This window comes from Eubalaena glacialis, chromosome 3 (genome assembly GCF_028564815.1).
Source record: "Eubalaena glacialis isolate mEubGla1 chromosome 3, mEubGla1.1.hap2.+ XY, whole genome shotgun sequence".
In the NCBI taxonomy this organism is placed as follows: domain Eukaryota; kingdom Metazoa; phylum Chordata; class Mammalia; order Artiodactyla; family Balaenidae; genus Eubalaena; species Eubalaena glacialis.
Window position 1 is genome coordinate 49,949,217 of NC_083718.1, and position 23,330 is coordinate 49,972,546.

General features: G+C 40.0%; 1 protein-coding gene across 3 annotated transcripts in view; it reads left to right on the forward strand.

Annotated features, from left to right (window-relative positions):
* The window catches only part of COLGALT2 (collagen beta(1-O)galactosyltransferase 2), a 137,260-nt gene that overhangs the window by 64,275 nt on the left and 49,655 nt on the right, over window positions 1-23,330 (forward strand). For all 3 annotated transcript variants that reach the window (XM_061185634.1, XM_061185633.1, XM_061185635.1), the window contains exons 2-6: window positions 2,450-2,560; window positions 5,030-5,147; window positions 6,910-7,044; window positions 11,396-11,600; window positions 17,584-17,703. In XM_061185634.1, the coding sequence (XP_061041617.1) occupies window positions 2,450-2,560; window positions 5,030-5,147; window positions 6,910-7,044; window positions 11,396-11,600; window positions 17,584-17,703 (689 nt within the window). The remainder of the gene's footprint in view (window positions 1-2,449; window positions 2,561-5,029; window positions 5,148-6,909; window positions 7,045-11,395; window positions 11,601-17,583; window positions 17,704-23,330) is intronic.

Sequence of the window (23,330 nt, forward strand, 5' to 3'; positions counted from 1 at the left end):
GGCTATGATATATAATATTTTCTTAATAGGATATTGGATTCTCTTTGCTAATACTTTAGGATTTTTGCAGCATATTCATTGAAAAATATTGGCCTGTAGTTGTGTGTGTGTATCTTTATCAGGTTTAGATATCAATATTGTACTTGCATTATTAAAAGGACTTGGATTTTTTTTTTTTTTTTTTTTGGCCATGCGGCTTATGGGATCTTAGTTCCCCAACCAGGGATTGAACCCAGGCCCCTCGGCAGTGAAAGTGCCGAGCCCTAATCACTGGACTGCTAGGGAATTCCCCCCCCCCTTTTTTTTTTTCTTATGCTCTGGAGAACAAGCTACATAACATTGGAAATATCTAATCTATTAAGATATCTGGTAGAATTCCCCTATGAAACCACCTGGGCCAGTGTTTTCGTTTTTCTCTTTATTTCTTCCAAGAAAATTGTTCTGTTTAAGTTTTCTCTCTCTAATGGAGTCAATTTTGCTAACATGCATCTTGCTGGGAAATCTTCTATTATATCTAGTTTTTAAACTTATTTTTCATTGAGTTGCACAAAGTGACCACTTATGATATTTTTAAAAAATTCCTTCCATATCAGTCATATTCCCCTCATCTTTGTCATTTCTTATTTTTAATTTTTGTGTTGTCTTGGTTAGATTAACTAGTGATTGTCTTTTGTTGATTTTGTTCTCAAAAAAAGTAACATTTCTTTTGTTTATTAGTTATGCTCTTTTTCTGTTTTCTACCTCATGACTTTGTCTTTATGCTTGTTTGTATTGTTGCTCTTTTTCTAGCTTCTTGAGTAGGAGTTCAACTCATTTATATTTATTGATTTAAGGATAAAAAAATTGAATTTTTCTCTGACCACTGCTTTAATTGTATCCCCCGGTTCTGATATCTAGTGTTTTCATTATTTATATTTAGAAGTTATAAAGTTGATTTGTAGCTCTTATTTCACTCAATAGTTGTTTAATAGAGAGTTTTTAATGGAATTTTGGGGGTTTTATTTTATTACTAATTTCTAGTTTTATGACATTGTGATCAGAGAATGCTGTTTATATTATTCTAATTTATAGAGGCTTTCTTTGTAATGTAATTGTTGGTCAGTTTTTGTGAATGTTCCATGTGCACTTGAGAAAAAAGTATAACCTCTATTATTGTGTTCTGTAGATCCTCTATATATTTACTTTTTTCGCACTTGCACTTTCTTCAACTGAAAATGGTATATTAACATCTCTTATTATTGGTGCTTGTTTTTCCTTGCAGTTTCTATACTTTCTGCTATATCAGGGGTTGACAAACTACAGCCTGCAGACTAGTTGCCTACTTTTGTAAATAAAGCTTTATTGGAGTACAGCAATGCTCATTCATTCATGTATTGTGTATGACTGCTTTACTGCTACAATGACAGAGTTAAGTAGTTGCAACAGAGAGTGTATGGCCTGCAAGCCTAAAATAGTCACTATCTGGTTCTTAAAGAAAAGTTTGCCAACCCCTGTGCTATATGAAGGTACATGGATATTCACATTTATTATATCTTTGATGTGAATTATATCCTTTAGCATTATTAGTAGAATTACAATTTTGCTTTGTCATGTTTAATATTTTTTGGCCAGAATTATACCTTATTTGATGTCAAGTTTACAATCCCTGCTTTCCTTCTTTCTTTTCCAATTGACTGGAATATCGGTTCATTTTTAGGTGTTCTGAATAACTTTGTTTTAGATGTATATCTTATACTCAGCATGCGTTTGCTTTGTGATAAAATTTGAAAATACTTTTGTTTTAATAAGTGAGTTAAGCTTTTGAAGTGGATCAGTTTATTAAACTTTCAAGGTAGAACAGAAACAAGTTTTGTGTACGTTGTTTGAAGACTTTTGAAGGTACTCTATTTTGTATAAGTGATGGTAGAGTTAATCCAAAATAGATAGGTGAAGATACCTTGGATTTTGAATTTTATACTGGGAACTGTTATTGTGACTTTCCCCTCTAGTGCATACGATTAAAGCAGCACTGGCTAAAATTTTTGTTGGACTTGAAATGAAAATGCAACTCTGAATAATTGCTTAAATTGAGGGTTGTTATGTAAGTTAAAAGGCAGAGTTTACATCTTGGATAACTAAAAATTAAAACAAACAAGAAACTTTCCAAGAATATTATTTACCTAACTCTACTTTAATTCATTTTATGTATATACTATTTTAGTACAATCACTTATTGATTCTACTATTGGCCAAGTCCTGCTTAAGGATCTAATGACACAGAGATGGTTTAAAGCAACATCTCTCACTTCAGAAATTCATTGTCTAGTTTGGACCACGAGGGAGTCATTTTCATACACACAATGTCTAGAACTGGCCATTCTCCTTTCAGTTAATCTGGGGTCTTTTGGTTTTCCCCCTCTTTCTTTGGATGACATAATAACTGAACTGTGCTGTGCTTTCTTTCATGCAGGGCAGCCACTGATCACAATGTGGATAATACAACAGAAATACTCAGGGAGTGGTTGAAAAATGTCCAGAGAGCCTATCACTATGTGGAGTGGAGACCTATGGATGAACCTGAGTGAGTAGCAAGAGAACATTTTGTGAACTCATTATTCACCCTTCCCCCCTTAACCAGTCTTCCAGCCATTTTAGGCTTCCAATCTTGGGGGCACATGTGACTTTCCCTTGTCTTTCATCTCTGTGTCTAGTAAGTTACAAAGACCTGCCATTTCTTCCTGTGACAAATCTTCATGTCTCTCTTCCTCTTTACTCCTGCAGCTACCAGCCAAGTTCAGGTTCTCATTAGTTCTCAAGTAAATTACCACAGCAGCATATATTTTAAAATATTGATATTATTTATTCATACTTTGAGGATAACCCTTTTATCCTTGAGGGAGCATAGTGAAAAGTTTGTATACTTCTTACATACACCTTGCTTTTTCACTCATCATATCTTGGTAATCATTCCAAAGCAATAGTTAAGGAGTGTCTTCCATTATTTTTATGACTGCAGAGTTTCATTGTGTGGATGTACCATAATTGTTTAATCAACCTCCTACTGATGGACATTTACGTTATTTCCAGTCTTTACCATAGCAATTTCTTAGTAGCCTCCATCTTCAAATCATCCTCTATACCACACTGTCAAATCAGTCTACCTAAAATATTAGCAATGTGCTGTCATTTCTCTATTAAAAAGACTTCAGTGACTCTCTAGTACCTACAGAATGAAGTTCAAATACCTGATATATATTTTTAAAAGATTTCATAAATTTAGCATCCATACGTATACACCAATATTTCCTAAAAGAAAACTGCTTCATCTGGATGTTGCTACCGGTTAACTGCTACCAAAGGCTGTTGCTAATCATTCCAGTTACAAAGATGTACCTTCTCTCAACACTTGTATTGCTTATTTCCTATATCTTCTTGTTTGACACAACAATAAACTTAACTAACATTAACTATCTGATTCATGCATTTTTTTTCTAAGTATTTTTTTATTTCTTTGGCAGGGGCTAAAATATACAAATACTTCATATCACTCAGTGCTATGTTCTTGGCGGGCACTAAATTTATACTTGTTGGATGAACAAATAAGTAAATGAGAACATGAATAAATATATTTAAACTTACTACTCTAAATGTTCCCAAGGCTACTACAATTCTAGCTTAAGAAATTGTAGAAATAGGACGAATTGAGCTGCTGAAATTTTGCCCAGGGTACGTCATTTATTGGGAGCCAAATATGTATTATCATAATAAGGAGTGCTATTCCAGAACAAATTTTTGTTCTTCTAGTCTCTCTTTATATAATATTTTTATTATGTGTATGTATGTACGTATCTACATATATATCTCAAATCTCAGTATATGGTCCGTATATGGAGCAAAATTTAACAACCAAATTTGAACACTCTAAAAAATTTTGAACAATCTTTTGGAGTTCCTTATAATGGAATTTGGCCTAATTAGAGTAGCCCAGAAAGACTCTATGTACCTCTCTTGCATCCTGGTAATTTTCTCCATTGCCAGATTCAGACTAAATATATTATATGCCAAGGTCAGTGTGAGAAATACCAGAGAAGGCATTTTTGGGGGCAACATATTCAGAAAAACAGAAATTCCACTGATTTTTGTAGAAACAATAATTGAGGAAGACATTCCAGAGACTTCCTGTGCAAAAATAATTTTATTAATCTTATTTGTATGGTTACGGTCTCATTGTTTTTGCGGTTTCTCATTCACTGAGGGAAATGTACTGCCATTGCAGCATTAAGAACTTGAAGTGGTGGCCATTTTGGGGCCACTGCGACTTTATCAATGACCATACCAGTTGGGAGCTTTCAGAAAGGTTCTTGAGGGTGTGCTAACCCACCTGCCTCCATGGCCGTGGACGAGTCCTGGCCTGGCTGCTTTGTGGATGTTGATAGAGAGCCCAGCATTATGCATCTGCTCCATGATCTCACTCCATCTGGGGCAGATCAACATGTTAGACTCTGTGGAATCGTTTACTGAGACTTGACCACGTAAGGCAAACCTTGATTTTTCCTGGGAAACTCATATTTTGATGCTGTAACATTTCCAAATTTATTTGATGGCTAAATGTATAAGACTGTGTCTAGGAACATGAGCTTTGGGGTTATGCCTGGATTCAAATTCTGACTGTACCCCTTATTAACTGCATAATGTTAAGCAAATGATTAACCACTCTAACCGATTTCCTCAGCTGTGAAACCGATTTCCTCAGCTGTGAAATGGGGATAGCGGTAGCACTTACATCACAAGGACTCAGTGAGTTCTAATGAGAACCCACTGAAATATTTCATGTAAGAAGTCATGTGTATGGGAAGCAGCAAATTACTTAATCTCTCCTTGCTCCAGTTTCTTATCGGTAATAATGGGATAATGATAACCATAATAGTATCGACTTCCTAGGGTTACTACTGGAAGATTAAATGAATTAGTACATAGTGCCTGGAATATACAGGCACTCAATAATTATTAGCTGTTATTATTATTAATATTATTGTTATCATTACTATAGGTCTTATCCTGATGAAATTGGACCAAAGCACTGGCCTGGCTCCCGTTTTGCCCATGTGATGAAACTACGACAGGCAGCCCTTCGAACTGCGAGGGAAAAATGGTCAGACTACATTCTGGTAAAAACAGACGTTTAATTTCTTGACAACTGTTATCTAGAATGTTTCCAAATCAATTGTTGATAATCTAGGACTGTGGGAACAATCAAAACAACCCTTTTTTAGACATCTCCTCCTCAACGTTTTAATAAAGGCACAAGAAAAAATCTGGAGAACTTAATATCGGGATACCTGGAATTCATCTCAGACTCATTCCTCGCATTTTTAGTGAGTAAGCAAATAAGCTCCTGAATTATTCAATCTCTTTATTGTAGTAGGCATAAGAAACTCTAATACTTTTTAGTTCATAGGGAATGCTATGGGTAAAGCAATATAAAAGGTCTTGACTTTTTAGAAGAGTTTTGGGGGTATGAGAAATTAATTACGTAAAAAGAGATTCAAATTAACAGCTCTGAAATGCTATTATTCCCTTTTGCTCCCGAGTGTCTGGGGAATGGTATCTCTTGCTTGGCTTCCTGGTTGCTCCTAATCATACTGGACTCTCCTGGAGAATTTCTCTCCATGCATAGGTTCCATTACTTCCCTCAGAACTTCGAGAGTGGTCCAGAAAAATGCTGGACTTGACAATTAAGAATCAATGTTATCCTTATCCTCCAGGAAACTGTCTCAGTTGGAAAGGACAGCTCCCTAATCAGCAAGGAGCTACAATCCCTATTCCCTTTGGAAAATTGACAGAGGTTTTTCTCCCCCAAAATTTATGGGAACAAAGTTCTTCCTCTGTGGCCCCCAAAATCCATTTAATTCTTTTGGCAAACGTTTTCCAGTACAACACTACAAATAACGCCAGTAAAGCAAAGCCAGTGTTGTTTCATTAAACTTATGGACGTCTGTTCTCTGTCACTAGACTCTGATTCCTAAAGGGAATACTTTTGACCTATGTCCATCCTCAGCCTCTCAACCACAACAAAAATCAGCCCAATAGTTTATCACACACATACTTTCAATACAAATAATTTCATAGAAGTTTCAAATTGTGCTGATATTTAACATTGTATAGCTGTTTAAATGTCATTGAAGTGTACAAGTGCTGAACCACAAAATTTTTGGTAAAGAGATTGACTATCAAAGAATGAAAGCTTCTGATTATTTACTTTGTGTGTTGCAGGGGGGAGATATACATAACATAAAATCTACCATTTTAATTTTTTTAAGTGTACAGTTCAGTGTGATTATTTTATATGATAGAAAATGTTGTTATACTGTCCCTGTAAATGAATCAGTGTTAACATGGATTCCTGGTAAGAATGGGAAATAGCTTCATTGGTTAGCATGGGTTGATATAATGTACTTTAAACAAAAATTCTAATTGTAACATTAAGATAACATTTATGGATTGGTTTGGGGCCATTTTGGCTTTACTATGGACAACCTGAATAGGTGTGTTCATTTGTACCTAGAGTGGGCACTCAGTAAGTGTGAATAAGTCCTTATTTAAGGGCTTGAGAGCCATTAATAGCTTATACTTAAACCACTGACCAAGGTGTAGGTTGGGTCCTCGATGAGTATGTGCCCAATGATAATACCAATTCATTGCTCGGTGCCTTATGCAGAGCTAAACATGTGGAAGTTAGACTAAATGTATTTTGCCTGAATGAAAGCCATCCAGCTGCAAGGGGTTTCCATAAGGAAAACACGGATAACATGTAGCTGGTTCCATATGTCATGAGCAAGTTTCCATGATCCTTTGGCAAGTGTTGGGTTACTCTTGTACCTGTTACTGAAAAGTACCTTTTCATGCGATGTTATCCTTTTCTTTTCCTAGTTCATAGATGTTGACAACTTCCTGACTAATCCACAGACCCTCAATCTACTGATTGCGGAAAACAAAACCGTTGTGGCCCCCATGCTGGAGTCTCGGGGCCTGTACTCTAATTTCTGGTGCGGAATCACACCTCAGGCAAGTCTTTTGGTTAATGAATTAAGGTTATGAGTTTTAACAAGGCAACCACCTGTCAACAGTAGCCCCATCAATCTTTTTCTGATTTTCTCCCTTGAAACATGCCTGTCATTGTGTTATTGGAGCAAGCATTTTTAGGAAAGGAGGTAAATCCAGGTCCAATGCCACAACCCCATGAGCTCTTCTGTATTGATGAATTATGAAGAAATTATTCTAATGAGCTTAGCATTAGAAGCTTTAAATTAACCACTATAGCTTGCTGAAATTTGTACTTTTTTCTCCCTGATTCAGAGATTTTCAAAAAAATAAATATTTTTTTTTGCTCATCAAAACTAACATAAGGGGCTTCCCTGGTGGCGCAGTGGTTGAGAGTCTGCCTGCCAATGCAGGGGACGCGGGTTCGAGCCCTGGTCTGGGAGGATCCCACATGCCGCGGAGCAACTGGGCCCGTGAGCCACAGCTACTGAGCCTGCGCGTCTGGAGCTTGTGCTCCGCAACAAGAGAGGCCGCGATAGTGAGAGGCCCGCGCACTGAGATGAAGAGTGGCCCCGCTTGCCGCAACTAGAGAAAGCCCTCGCACAGAAATGAAGACCCAACACAGCCAAAAATAAATAAATAAATAAAATGCTGGCTTAACTCCTAGAGAGTTTCATTAAAAAAAAAAAAAAAAAAAACTAACATAACACTATAAAAAACTGGAAAGAGAAAAACGTTTTTTAAAGAATCATTTTAATCCCTACCACTCTAACATCATAGATAACAGCTTGCATGTTTTTAACTATATCATCAAGTGGCTATAATGCAATTTACTTAACCTTTCTCTTAGTTTAAAAACATTTAAGTTATTTGCAACTTTTAACTATTATAATGACCATCATAATTAATATAAAATTTTCCATATTTAATATTATTTCCTTGGGACAGCTTCTGAGAGCTGGAATTAGTGAGTCAAAGAGTATTAAATATTTTAATGACCTTTGATATGTTGCCAAAATATTTCCAAAGAGATCTAATAATTAGAACTGCCATGGTAGATGTTTTTACAAAATTTGAGTTAAAAACAAAATTTTAAATTTCCATCATCTCTCTTTTCCATTGTAAAATCTTCGAAGTCTAGAGATCTGTTGCAGTGAATGTTTATGGCTGATTATATTTTTTATTCTTTAGTTAATAAATTAGAGAGATAAACTGATCAATGTAGTACATATCAATGTAGGATAAAGATTCTCTAAGGGAAAAATTATATGTTAAGTGTGTTCTGATGCTCAAAGAGCTAAATTTTCAGTCCCTCTTTCTGAAGAATGAGGCCAGTGGTGTGCTGATAAATATATAATGACGGGCTCTCTGTGGGGGAAAACCCTTGATTGGTAGCATTTACCAGTTTTCATGGTGTAAGGACTTCCACCATGCAAATGTTGTTTAAGCTGAGGGAGAGGTTAAGTAAATTGCAGTACAGTCACTTGATGATATAATTATTAAAAATATGCAAAGCTTGCTCTCTGTGGTTTATTTACAATGGTGGGGATTAACGTGATTTTTGTTTTTACAGATTTTAAGCTACCAACGTGTCAACTGACTTGCAAACTTCCTGGCTCTAGCACACTACTGGATGAGGCGGTACTCTTTCGTCACAGTTATCTCCCGTAGCTCCAAGAGATTTTGAATGCATGTTATCCACATCTCTTTTAGGGACAGATTAAGTTCATATTTATAAAAGCCAATCAGTTCCTTGGGGAGAAGCTGTTATATTAAATTTAAGTTCATACACTCTCAGTTAATAATCTGCAGTGCTTCACATGGCAGAATCACTCTGGGGTGTTTTTTTTGTTTTTTGTTTTTTTATAAATTTATTTATTTATTTATGGCTGTGTTGGGTCTTCGTTTCTGTGTGAGGGCTTTCTCCAGTCGCGGCAAGCGGGGGCCACTCTTCATCGCGGTGCGCGGGCCTCTCACTGTCGCGGCCCCTCCCGTCGCGGAGCACAGGCTCCAGACGCGCAGGCTCAGTAGTTGTAGCTCACGGGCCCAGTTGCTCCACGGCATGTGGGATCTTCCCAGACCAGGGCTCGAACCCGTGTCCCCTGCAATGGCAGGCAGACTTTCAACCACTGCGCCACCAGGGAAGCCCTGGGGTGTTTTTAATGAGTTGTACATTGACACCAGCATGAAGAGTGGATTATCCTAGTAACTGCAGCCTCCCAGTTTCTGTTGTCTTATTTGCTTTAATATTAAAAGCTCACTTACTTTGCACAGTAAAAGTAAAATCTAAGCAATTTAGAGGCAATTCTAATTTATTTCTCTTTCTGGCTCTCTATCATCCCCAGTGAGGCTTCTGCTAGGGCAGGAACAGAAACAGCCGATGACTTCATAAGCTTGAGGCAGGCCTTGGTTTCCAGAGCCTTTAAACACATCCAAAACAAAATGACCTCAGTTTTATCTGGTCAATGAACCAGAATCATTACCAACAACATTCAGTTTATGTGGAAAAAATGACACATCTGTTGCCTCTGCCTGTCTGCAGGAAGCATATTAAGTCTCTTTCTCTCTTTCTTTCCTTCTCTGCTTCCTTCCTCCCTGCCCCCAGGATATTCAGTGATTCATTATCATCATGAATTTTCCAAGCTTCTCATTCTGAGAATATTATTCTAAGTAGTCTAGAACTTTGTATTTGACATGTGTTCTTAGGCAGTCCTCTAAAGAACCAGTTTTCCCTTTGTCCCTTGGAAGAATATTGATAAGTTGAAGGATGTTAAGTGACCCTTAAGTTTAAGGCTTATAAAAAATTGTAGGAATAATAATACTTCATATAATGCATTACAGTTTCCAAAGTATCTTCACAGACCGTATCCCATGTGATCCCTTCTACAACCCTGTGAGATAGACAAATCAGCTTTTACCCCATTTTTTCAGGAGAAGAAACTTAGGCTCAAAGAGGTTAAGCATGGGCCTAAGATCAATCAGCTAGATGGTTAAGATGACTCTAAGACACACATCTTCTAAGTCTTAATTTGTGATCCTTCTTCCTTACCACGTAGTCCGTGTGAGCATTAGCTCAGCCAGAACACTAGTTGAGACACTGAAAGAAATGTCAGAGACGAGGCTGCAGTGCCTAATGTGTGGGTAGTGATACCACTGCAGAAAGTGTGACCCTAAGGGAATGTGACTGATTAATGAATATGAGAGAACTTTTGCAACTACTGAGTATTGTGCCCTTCAGAGTGCTGGCCCTGTGAAACTTTACACTCATTCCATGAGCCTGCCGTTGCCTAAAACGTTTTTGGAAATGCCTTTCCAAGCTTCACATGCTTTTAAGTATGTTTTGTCAAGACACATCTTCATCTTCTCTGGTATGGGTTTGAGCTTTGGCAATAGTCGAGTTATAGTTGGTGCCACTGGAGTATAAATCTCCAGTGGTTTCTGCACCCCATGAGGGCTAACACTGGGATTGTCAATTTACTGCTAAGCCTCCAGCATCTAACACAGCCTGGATTACAGTAGGCACTCAGTAGATGTTTGTTGAATGAACAGTTGAGTTTGGAGGGAAAACAAGCTGGGTTGCTCCAAACCAGTGTGTCAGAAACCGCAAAGTAAGGGCATCGGTTGTCCTGTGTGCTTGCCCAGAGGGAACTTTCAAAAGGGGAATCCCCCCAAAAGTGTGGCGCAGTGGCAGCTCCACCAGAATAGTGAATAAGTAATTGCGTTGAAAAAAGACCGCATTTATATGTTTAAGTACTGCATGTTTAGTTAAAAATATCAGCCAATGTAATGTAGTAATTTTAATAATAGCCAATATTTATTGATGCTTTCTTGGTGCTAGGTACTGCTCTAAGCACTTTTCAGGTTTTACCTTCCTTAATTGTTACAGACAACCCTGTGGAGTAGATAGCGCCATCATTCCTATTTTACAGATGAGGAGATAGGCACAGCAAGGTTGAGTAACCTGACCAATACCTACAGACAGTAAGTAGCTGAGGTGTGATTTAACCTCAGACAGCTAGATCCCAGGATCCCAGAACATGTGTTCTTAACTGCTCTGCTCTACCACCTCTGATAACTCATGTCATATTCAATCATTAGTCAACACAAAGTATACTTTTATGAAACTATTAAATCAAGAGATATGCTGAAACCAAAATTATTTCTGGTAACAGGACACTTCTAGTATTGTTTTATATGTAGATAGCATTTCCTGAGCTCAGTTGGAAATTCTTAGGCCAAGATAAGAAGAGAGAAGGTGACTTTGCTTGGGGACTTGTACTTAACCGGTGATGACTTAGGAGTCAGCCTAACAGAAGATTGGGAAAGAGGAAGCCCTCAGATCAGTGAACATAACCCACCCGTTTGTTCCTTACAGGGCTTCTATAAACGGACCCCAGACTATCTTCAGATTAGAGAATGGAAGAGGTTGGGCTGCTTTCCGGTCCCCATGGTCCACTCCACATTCCTAATTGACCTCAGGAAGGAAGCCTCTGACAAGCTGATGTTCTACCCCCCGCACCAGGACTACACCTGGACCTTTGATGACATCATCGTCTTTGCCTTCTCCAGCAGGCAAGCAGGTACTGTTTGTATGCGGTTGTACTGCCACCATGGAAACACTGCAAATAACCAGCTCCTTTGTTTTGTGCATTTTATTAAAAAAACACTCTTAATAAGGAAATACGCTTCCTATTCAAGTAGCGTTAGAGGCAATTAATTGTCTGCAGTAACCATACCAGCACCCTCTGTGTTGCTGTTCCTGTGAGCACCAATGACCAAGAGCCAGGACTGGTCCCTACCCAAGAATCCACTCTCTTTTAAAAAAAAAAAAAAGGTGGTGGTGGTTGCCATGGGCCTGTGATTCGTTCTTTATGGTGCTATTGCATTGCTTTGTTCAATATAGGAGTCCTTTGCTTAATTAGAAAACTGTGACAGAGGGCCAAAAGTATACTGGGGAAGACCCAGGCTTAAAAAATGGAAGTTTATTTCTTCTCAAAAAAAAATCAGAGCTAGTACAGTGGCTCTGTTCCACAAAGTTTTCAGAGACCCAGGCTCCTTCTCTATTTCTTCTCCACCTTCCATGAGGTATTGTCCTTAATCATACGATCCAACATGTCTCATCAGTATAGATGCATTTCAGCTGTTGAGTGAAAACCATAGAGGGCAGGGCACTCTCCAGCCCTTTAAGGGTACCATCCAGGAGCTGAACACATCACTGCCATGCATAGCCCATTAGCCAGACTTAGGACATAGGACAACACCTAGCTCAGAATGTTGGGAGGCTCAAAATGTTGTCTTTATTCTATGCAGTCTAGAGCCCCAGTTCTCTCTCTGGAAGGAGAAAACAGATTTTGGAAGGTAACCAGCAGTCTCTGCCACAGTCCCCCTGGAAGGAAAGGCAAAACCAGACTTAACTCTTTCATGAACCATTGTAGACTTTTAGAGGATGACAAGTCAGTAGGAAAGTAGGTTATTACTCTTGTGTCACTTGCACATGCAGTCAGGGTCACTTGCACATGCAGTCAGGGAGGATATAATTCACTAAAGTGGTTCAACATGAAGATACACAACATTCCTAAAGCAAGGCTTTCTTCTCAGGTTCATTCAGACCTTCCTGACAGAGGCCAGGTCCCATTATCAATGAGCCAGAAATGTGCCACTTAACCATTAGCAAAAGTGAGTTTAGAAACCAGGCAGATGGTGTATAAGAGACAAGGGTCATGGAGCATTGTCATGAAGGGCGTACTGGAGCATTGTGATGAAAGAGTCATGGATTATTATGATGAAATAATTATGATGATGAGATAATCACAATATTATTATTGTGATGAAAGGGATCATGGGGCATTGTGATGACAGGGGGCATGGAGCATTGTGATGACAAGTGCCATGGAGCATTGTGATGACAGGGCCAATAATTAATATGATGAAATAATTATGATTCATGTGGCTGTATAGTCAGGGTGGATGAGATCATGCACAGACCCCAGGCGGTTGAGGCAGGTTGCTGGCAGCTGCGAATATTAATAAAATTCAAGCTACAACGCACACATCAGGCCATCCTAGAAGCCTTAGGTGTCCCACTTATCAGTTGTAGATTTGGTAGGAATGAGAATATTTGGTGGAAATATGGAAAGCTGATTATTTTTTCCCTTGGCAGCTAGAACCATTTAGACCCTTTGGCCAGGTGTAGACATGTTTTAGGTCTGTGTCAGGGCAAAAGCAAGGTTCTCCTACTCATGTGGATTGGAAGTTTTCATGAAGGTCCTGGTGTCAGCGTTAATGGTAACTGCTTCTTTCCGCTTGGTCTGTGATTGGCTCTGATTTCTCCAGGTTGGGAAGCAGACTCAGGGCCTTCCCAGTCCTTCAACTTGTGCATGTCCCTTTGCTTAAGAGCTTGAAGTAAAGATGCTCCAAGAAATTGAGCGATTAACAATTACAATAATGATCTTTGCCTAACAAAGGCCTCCTTGATAGACATTGCACAAGGCATTATTGTGACCCAGTCACTAAATTATTATGATATAGTTTTTAAAACCAAGAATTGGATTTGGGGCTGGAAGAATGACATGAGCTAGATAGGAATTTTTCAGCTATGCCCCTTGCTTGGCCTGTTCACTTGGACTTCATTCTTTATTGATCAGATTCCCATAGGCCTACCCAGGACATTGAAAGCAGGTGCAGAGGCCCAGAGCTGTTTGGTGATTCCGCTGGGAGGAGAGAGGCAGAAAAGCAAGAAGAGAGGGTCAGTCCTGTAGGCTTTCCTGCTGTGCCTAGCATTGTGTTAGGCTCTGTGACAGTTGGGGAGATAAGATCTTTACATGTGGAAACATAAATAATAGTTATGAAGCAGTGAAAGCTGAGGGGTCCGATCAGTGGTACAAACTGTGAACAGGGCAGGAGTCAAGATAGGAAAGAATGACTGTCATTTGGGGGAATGAAAGAGCTTTCCTGACAGTCATGTGGCTCTAAGATAGCACTTTTACTCAGCTTGAAGTATTTTTAGAAGAGACTTGAATGAGCCTGGAGTCCTGTGCAGCCCATGGAGTGTTTCTAAGCTCTTTCCCTCTTAGGTTCAAAGCAAAGCACTTCCCTTCTCTCTTGAAAGAGTCTTGATGAAAGATGATTTATATTCTTTTGTTCTCACTCTTAGGAAGCTCCCTAGCTATGGATCATCCATTGGGGTATCATTTTTTTTTTTTTTTTTTTTGGTGTGCTGGGTCTTTGTTGCTGCACACGGGCTTTCTCTAGTTGTGGCAAGCGGGGGCTACTCTTCATCGTGGTGCGCAGGCTTCTCACTGCGGTGGCTTCTCTTGTTGCGGAGCACGGGCTCTAGGCACGCAGGCTTCAGTAGTTGTGGCATGCGGGCTCAGTAGTTGTGGCTCGCGGGCTCTAGAACGCAGGCTCAGTAGTTGTGGCGCACGGGCTTAGTTGCTCTGTGGCATGTGGGATCTTCCCAGACCAGGGCTCGAACCCTTGTCCCCCGCATTGGCAGGCGGATTCTTAACCACGGCACCACCAGGGAAGTCCCATGGAGTATCCTTTTTTAAATGTCCAGAAGGAAATAGAGGGTCCACATGTCCCAGGCAGGACCATCTAACCACAAACCTCAACCCTTAATCTTTCACCTCCAACTCCAGGCATTGCCACATGTGGGTGAGGAGTGACAGGGGCAATCCAAGGGTGCTGGAGTGCTGGGGCGTGGCTACCCATCCAGCCCAAGAAGAGAGCACAGGGGTCATGGGCAAGTCTCTGTGGCTCTAATGAAGCCAGGGTTGGGAGTTCACCTCCCGCTGTGGCCAGTGATCTGGGCTGTGTATCACTGCCACAGTAACCCTCTTTGGCACCAGCCAGTCATCCTCCAAATGTCTGCCGTGAGTCAAAAGAGGCAAGAGATGTGGGTGACGGGCAGGCAGAGCTTCCTCCTGCACATCACGGGGAGTGCTTGAAAGTGCCTCCCATGTGCGGGGATGGCAATCCAGAGTGTTTACTGGTTTTGAGACTCGATTTCCAAATCCTGGGTAGGTAGAGAGATACTTGGCGTTGGCTCTTTAGGGGCAGAGGTTTGGCACTAATGGCTCTTTAGGGACAGAGGTGTGACCTTGGGCAAATCACAGCTTCTCAAACTCTGAGCTTCCATCACCAAGGATAAAGGTAGGTAGATCAATCTTGCAACGTTAACGTACTAAGTGAGTGCAAGAAAATGTTTGCTATCTTCATAAAAGAAGTACAGGCCTTCAAGATATAGTATCCTTCACCATTCTTTTTCAAAGAGAAAATTGTTTGCCCAGAAGTAGCTTTCACTGAGTGCCAAGTTCCTTCATAGATTTTATCTAATTATCAACACATTTTCTTTTAAATTTTTTATATTTTTATCCAATTATCCAGGCAGATAGTTGAATCAATTCGAATAGTCCCCCCCAGTTTATTATAAAATTAGAAGTCCCCTGGGTGTCACCTCCCTGTACCATTTCCTTCTTTTAGAAGACAAGCACTTTTAACTCTTCCAGATGATGGTACAAGTGTAAGAGTCACATCCATGTTTCTAAGTAGCATGCTTATAATGCTGCTTCTTGAGTTTCTGGTTTTGCTTTAGGCAAATATCTATTGACTCCCTAGTGAAGAGGAGGAGTTAGTTCTCTCCCCTCCCTCTGCCACGTTCACGCAAACGCATTCTTCCCATCACCCTGTCCTCTTGATGTAGTTACGTGGTACTTTAAGAAAGAGCCATGGTCAGTGTTTTTGCTCTTATAATCATGTGAACCTAATTCCATTTATGGACTATGGCTAGTTTTCCTTTCATATCTGACTTAACAATTGCCTTTTTTATTTGCTTAGTTTTATTATTACTAACGCCATCCAAAACTAATCCCTGACTGTCTAAAACTCCTCTTAGAACGGTCAGATTTAGCAGATGTTCTTTGTGTGTGTGTGTAAAGATGTCTGTCCTGGAGCTGCCTGTTGTTCTCTAACGTGAGAGGTGCCACAGCTGCGGAGCTGCAGCTCCCTCCTCTTCTCTTCTGTATTGACTCTCCTGTTCACCATGTCCTGCGTCTTCCTTGTTTTTTGTTTTTTGGGTTTTTTTTGTAATCCTCCCCCTCCTCCTCTTTCTTCTTCTTCTTCCACATCCTCCAGTCACTGTCTGAGGAAGTGTGATGGCAAGTAAATATTTATGACCTTGCACGTCTGAAAATGCCTTTCTTCTCCCCTCACACTTGATGGATAGCTTGGCTAGGTCTCACCTCCCCTTTTTACTGAAGCTTTGGAAAGTCGAATGGTAAAATTATTTACCTAATTAGGGTAGAGAGGCAACCTAAACATTAAATCATTTCCCTTCTGTTTCCTGAATTCATCACGACTTTGCAGGAGGGTCCGTTTGGATTTGAAGTTTCTCAGAAGCATTCATGTCGGCAAACAGTAGAGCTAGTGAGTCCTCTTGGTGAAGGCAAGAGAAGTGACAGTGCTTGCTGGACCAGCCCTGATGGGAGCCGGGTGCAGTAAAGGGGAGGATAAGAGCTCTTTTCTTTGTTCGTTCTTCTCTGTTAATGCCACAAGACAGCTCCACCTGATATGGCAGGTGATGCAACTGACTGGAGGAAGTTTCATCTGCACAAAATAGAGAAGTCGCTATGCAGGTAATTCTCTGTCTGGAAAGCATAGGTGATTATAGAAATTAACAGATCAGAAGCTTGGACACATGGACCAGATCTTGGCAGACTCACCTTTTACCTAAGCAGTCTTTTCATTAGTCAGGACTGTCAGTTGCTGGATCTCTCTGAGACCCTCTTGATTCCAATATTCATAGCTCCCTGGTTGAACACAGATGCTATATATAACTCTTGGAGTTAGCCAGCTGGGGCTGTGAAGACGGGTTTTGAAAACAAGAGGGCTGTGCTATGTCTCTGGTATTGTCATACTGAAGGTTCTTAACAGGACTTGGAATGCAGACTTTCTTTTGTCCCTTTCTGACTCTTTTATAGAAATTTCATGTCTGTTGGTTGACTCCAAATCCATGCGTGCTAAGAGAAGAAATCAAACCGTGGAGAATCATGGAAAATTTTAAGTTTCTTTTGTTTTTTATTTTTTGTTCTACATATGCCTAGAGTTAGCTTTAATAATCTGTCAGCCTTACAGGATTTTCCTGTTTGCTTTCACATCAAATGTGGCTTTTATTCCTCATTTTCTCTTTATTTCCTGTAGGTGGATTACAGTGTTCCATTCTGTTCTCTGGAGCGGGAATTCCTTGCCTCCTTTTTGATCCCGTCATGCCTTTAGTGTTCATTTCAGGCCACAAGGATGCTTTCTCTTCAGAGAGAAAAAAATCAATTTCCTCTGAGCCGAAGAATGGCCCAGGGTTTTTATTTGCCCCAAATTCTGGTTACACTTTCTTAATAAAGGAGCATTTTTGAGGTCTACACACCCTGCCCGGAACAACTACTTGTTCAATTTCAGTGCCAAACTCAGCTTTGGCCACAGCCTAGTCTCTTTTTTCTTAGTTGTCATTGTAGAACTAAGAAGTGTATTTTCTGATTGGCCAGTTTTGTCCCTCTCTTGTGTCCTCAGGCATCCAGATGCACCTCTGCAACAGAGAGCACTACGGCTACCTGCCCATCCCCCTGAAGCCCCATCAGACCCTACAGGAGGACATTGAGAACCTCATCCATGTGCAGATAGAAGCAATGAGTGAGTGACCCAGGGGCCTGGTGGTAGCTCATGTTCCATTGCCACCGTGAGCATACCAGCCACTTTTTCCCTCTCCCAGGACTGCAATCTCACAGCCATCAGTCAGCCTTGGCTGAAACATAGCTGTTGATTTGTTCATTCATTCTCAAACTTTTCCTATGTGAAATATGAATATGACAAAGTCTTTGCCTTCAGGGAGCTTCCCTTCCACGTGGAGAGCTGGGTACACAGTAAATACATTTCACACAGTGTCCTAAGGGCTATAATGGTGTTTTGTCTATGGATTTAAAATCTAACTTTGTTGCTCTCTAATTATATGACTTTGGGCAAGTAATCTAACCTCCTTAGCTGTGAAATGAAGATAAAACGTCTAGGGTTTGGGGGCAAATTCCCCATGATATATGTAAAAAGTATACTAGCAAAAACAATAATTATGACTTCAACTTAATAATAGCTTATGGTGTAACAGATACCATACTAAACATTTTTTGTACTTTGTCTCATTAATCCTTACAACAGCTCAATGAAAGGGGTTTTATTATTGCTCATATTAAAGATGAAGAAATTGGGATGTAGAGAGTTTAAGTATCTTGCTGTAGATCATTCTGCTAAATAAATGATAGATTGGGATTTGAACCAACCTTGCTATCTCCAAAGCTCAGATTCTTAAACACTGTATCATATTGCCTCTGGGTCTGGCATGATGTCAGAACTGGTAAATGCTCAATGATCAGGGGCTACACTAATTATTACGTGTAATGCGCAGTGGTGTCCAAAGGAGAAAGTAACAAAAGCACTCTGCCTAAGGGAGGATGTTGGAAATGGCTACCCAAAGGAGGGAATATTTGCACTGAATTTTCATGCAGTATCTGAGAAACTCTGTTATTCATCACTAGAGCATAGGATGTGTGTATGTTGGCAGTTGGGGTGATTGGGGAGGCACAATGGGAAGCAGGGCTGGAAGGTAGGCAGGAGCCCAGTTAGAAGGACCTCTAATGTATAAGAAGGTGTTTGGACTTTTCCTGAAGGGAAGGGAGATTTTAAAGAGATTTTAGCAGCGAAATGTCAGGTTGAAAGGTTGAAAGGTTGAAATGTCGGGATTTAGAAAGGTCACTCTCATGGTAAGAGAAACACAGCTGGAGCAGCATGGGGCAGTGGGTGCTGGTCTTAGGCCAGAGGTGAAGAGACCATTTTGGACATTACCTGGTAAACTAGGCAAAAGATGGTGAGGATCTGAGCTACGGCAGGAGCAGTGGGAATGGAGATAAACTTATGACATAGACTTGAAAGGACTTAGCCAAGAGTTTGTGGATGAACAAAAGGGAGGCAGAGGAAACCTTGTAAGTTCTGACTTGAATGTCTGGAATGACTGCAGGAATTTTAAGTGCATGTAGATTAAAGGAGACATTTGCAAAGAAAAATCATGAGTTCATTTTTAGACCCATTGAGTTGCTTGTGAATATCTATTTCCCACTCCTCACCCCCAGACAATAAGTTCCTTGTTCATGTTAGTCTCAAGATATAGCCCATTCCCTGCCACCTAGTAGGCACCCAGTAAATATTTGTTGAATGAATGAATGAGTTGCCCAGTGGATAGATGGAGAGGTGAATCTGAAACTTAAGTTCTATCAAGTCTAAAGATGTTGAGTTGGGATTCGTCAACAAGATAATGTGATATCACAGAATTTTAAGAAAACAGGAGCATGAGATATGGAAGGAAGTTCAAGTAAGATAAGGACTGAAAAAGAGTCCAGTGGGTTTTTTTTCAGCTAATTTCCATAACAAGAATGGTTTCAGAAAAGGCTGACTCAGAATTTAAAGTGTTTGAGAAGTAACTAAAAAGCAAGGACATAGAGAGAAAGCAGAATTTTTTCTTTTAAGAAACATGGTTAGGACCAGAACGTAAGACAATAATAATTATAAAGATTCATCAGAAGATTCCTTTAAATAGAAAGCTCTCCTACTGTTTTTACACAGGATTGTGTTTGCAAAACATCAGTCAGCCCAGTATACCAGGGACATATTGGTGGTGATGAGCAAAGCATATCCGTAGACTATACCTGGGATGGGGAGCAAAGCACCCCTGACATTACAGCCTTTGTTGCTGATGCACATGATAGTGTGCAAGCCATTTGGTCTTTCCTGGTCTCAATGTCCCTGAGTTTGAAAACAGAAACAAGAGATCACTACTATTCTCTATGAGTACAGAGAATAATAGAGATAATGGGGAAATAATAGAGTATTAATGATAATATTAATACTCTATTAATAATAGAGTATAATAATAGAATAATAGAGTATTCTTGGGGGGAATAAGGATTGAATAATCAGCTGGTTCACTGGGGTAGTATTTCTAGAACCAGCCCTTAGGAATTTCTTTAATACATAGTGTCTCTGCCTCTTCTCTATGTTCTAGACCCAGAGGCCAAGGGCAGTATCTTATTGCCTTCTATCCCAATCACCTAGCACAGTGCCTGACATATAATTGGTAACAAACAAATATTTGCTGAATGCATGACCAGACAAGTGAATGAAAGAATGAGCAAATGAATAAAAACTGTGTTGCAAAGAACATGCAGCATGAAGCCAGAATAATGGACTTGAACCCAGGCTCTATCATGTAAGAAGGGTGAATCAACCTCTCAGAGCTTTAGTTCCTTTATCTGTGGAGTGAGGATAATAACACTGACTTTGCAGGGTTGAGAGGAGCAAATAAAAGAATATTCATCAACTCCATAAAACAAAGAGGTGTTGCTATTATTAGGACTCCATTTAATGCTTGGTAATATGTGTCTCCTTATCATCCCCATTCCATGGCTTTCAATCTTGACTCCAAGTAGATGTCAGCCCAGAGAGGCTGACCAGAGCCTTGCCTTCTCTTCTTTTCCCCCACAAAACTGAGAGCATAGAAAGTTCTCTGTACACAGAAACACACACACTGTCAAAATCAGTTTTAATCATTACAGATATGTACAACACTATGCTAGGCAGGTAGATTTCATTTGGGAAGAACCTGTAATTTATAGCTGTCGTTATTGATCCCCCTTACACTCCAACTCTAGTGTGAGGCACTTTATATATGGCGTTTTATTTAATTCTTGTATTGACCTTCTCTAGTTATAATTTTGTTAAAATTTTAGATCCCGAATTTTAAAAGACAGAGCATAATTGGGATAATAAAATAATTGGAAAATAAACCATTGAGGGTAATAATGCAGACGCACAGACTGAAGGCCTATGTAGGATGAATAAAAGGCTGGTGATGATGAAATCATAGCTGTCAAGTGTCCTCAGGAAAGATGAACTAGATGCTAAAAGCACTAGTTCATCTGGAACCCAATGGGCAGTTAATAAATGGCTGCTAATAGACTGTACAATTGAAGCATTAGAAGAGGCATAAAATTTATGTACAAACACCGAACGCCTACCTACAATGTATGAGTCACTCTAAGAGGGTACTGGGGATTCACAACATTTTACAACCAATTCTGTTTTGGGTGTTTATATTTAACTGGGGAGACAGGACAGACATTTAAAAAAGGCCCCAATGATGCAGTATATTGCTTTGTGAAAGGAGCAGTTATAAGGGCAATAGGAATTTGGAGTAAGGAGAGATCGCTGTGGGCTGGTGTGATCTAGGAGGGCCTGACAGTTCTTAAGCTGGGCTTTGATAGAAGTGTGGAGTTTAAACAAAGGGAGCGTTATGGTGAGGGCACTATACGTAGAGGAAACAGACTGAACAAAGGCATTGTTCAAAAAGCATCATGAAGGACCTAGTGGCAAGATGGGAATAAAGACACAGACCTACTAGAGAATGGACTTGAGGATATGGGGAGGGGGAAGGGTAAGCTGGGACAAAGTGAGAGAGTGGCATGGACATATATACACTACCAAACGTAAAATAGATAGCTAGTGGGAAGCAGCCGCATAGCACAGGGAGATCAGCTCTGTGCTTTGTGACCACCTAGAGGGGTGGGATAGGGAGGGTGGGAAGGAGGGAGATGCAAGAGGGAAGAGATATGGCAACGTATGTATATGTATAACTGATTCACTTTGTTATAAAGCAGAAACTAACACACCATTGTAAAGCAATTATACTCCAATAAAGATGTTAAAAAAAAAAAAAAAAGCATTCACACCCTGGAAGAGAGTAGGCTTTAAACAGTAGAAGGCAATAAAGTTTGAGTGTTGGAGTGGTTTAGTCATTACGATTCTTGAATGCTCAGCTAAAGTACAATGCCCATTCTAAAAGCAGTAAGGATGCAAGGAAGGCTTTAGAAGAGAGCATCAGGCTATAAGTATTTATTAAACACATACTATGTTCCATGGATTGTTCATATGCTGGGGATGCAGCAGTCAACAAAACCAGCAGAAGCTCTGCCATCAAGGAATTTATGTTCCAACACAGAGAAATATACAATATATCAAGGAAGTAGCCACATGAATATTTGGGGGAAGAGTGTTGTAAGCAGAAAGAAGAGCACATGCAAAGGCTGTTAGGAAACAGCCTGGGGTACTCCAAGAACAAAAGGCCAGTGTGTTTGGCATGTACAGAATGAGAAGTTGAGTAGGAGATGGGGTTATGGTGGAAGAACTGTCCAGATCATGCAGAGCCTTGTGGCCACAATAAGGAATTTGGACTTTATTCTTTGGGTAACGGGATTCCATGTGGGTGGGGGAGGGAGAGTGGCATGATGTGATTTATATATTTAGGTAAATCACTCAGGCTGGGGTGTGGATACTAGAGTGTAAAGGGACCAGTACATCTCTCCTGGTGAGAGATGATGGTGGTTGGAATGCAAACTGTAGTAGGAAGGTGATGAGAAGCAGGTGGATTTGGGATATATTTTGGGGGTAGGGCCAACAGGACATACAGAGACCTGGATGCAGCCCATGAAGGAAAGAAAGGAATCAGTAATGACTCCAGGATTTTGGCCTAGTATACCATTTAATGAAATGGGAAAGGCTTTATGGGAAAAGACTTAGGGAGGGAAGTTGTGGTCATATAAGCTTAAGATAATTATTAGACATCTAAATTGAAAGGTTAGGAGATATTTGGATATATGAATCTGGAGTTCAGGGAAGAGACTCCAGTTGGAAACAAACATTTGAGAGTCATCAGCATTAAAAGGATATTTGAAGCCATGGAACAGTGTGAACTTGTTTAGTAGGAGAACATAGAAAAAGAAGAGGAGAGAGTGGAGGACAGATCCCTGGAGGACACAAACAGCCAGAAAGCTGGAAGGAAAAATTAAGAAGTGTTTCAAGAAGGAACCAGATGCTGTTGAGAAGTGAAGTCAAATGAGGATACATAACTGATCACTGGTTCTCTCAAGGTAGAGATCTGTGATGACCTTGATAAGAACCACTTCAGTGCAAATGATTGGAATAAAGCCCATTGGAGTGGGCTGAAGAGAGGGCCATGGGGAGATGAGAAAGTGGACTCTTGTTGGCACGGGAATAGAGAAGTAGGGTAGTGGCTGTAAGAGAGTGACAAATCAAGGGAGAGGCTGTTTTGTTTCATTTTGTTTTGTCTTTTATGCTGTTTGTGTTTTTTTTTAAAGTAGGATTTTAGCATGTTTGTATGCTGATGAGAAAAATCCAAAATATAGGGAGAATTTAATGAT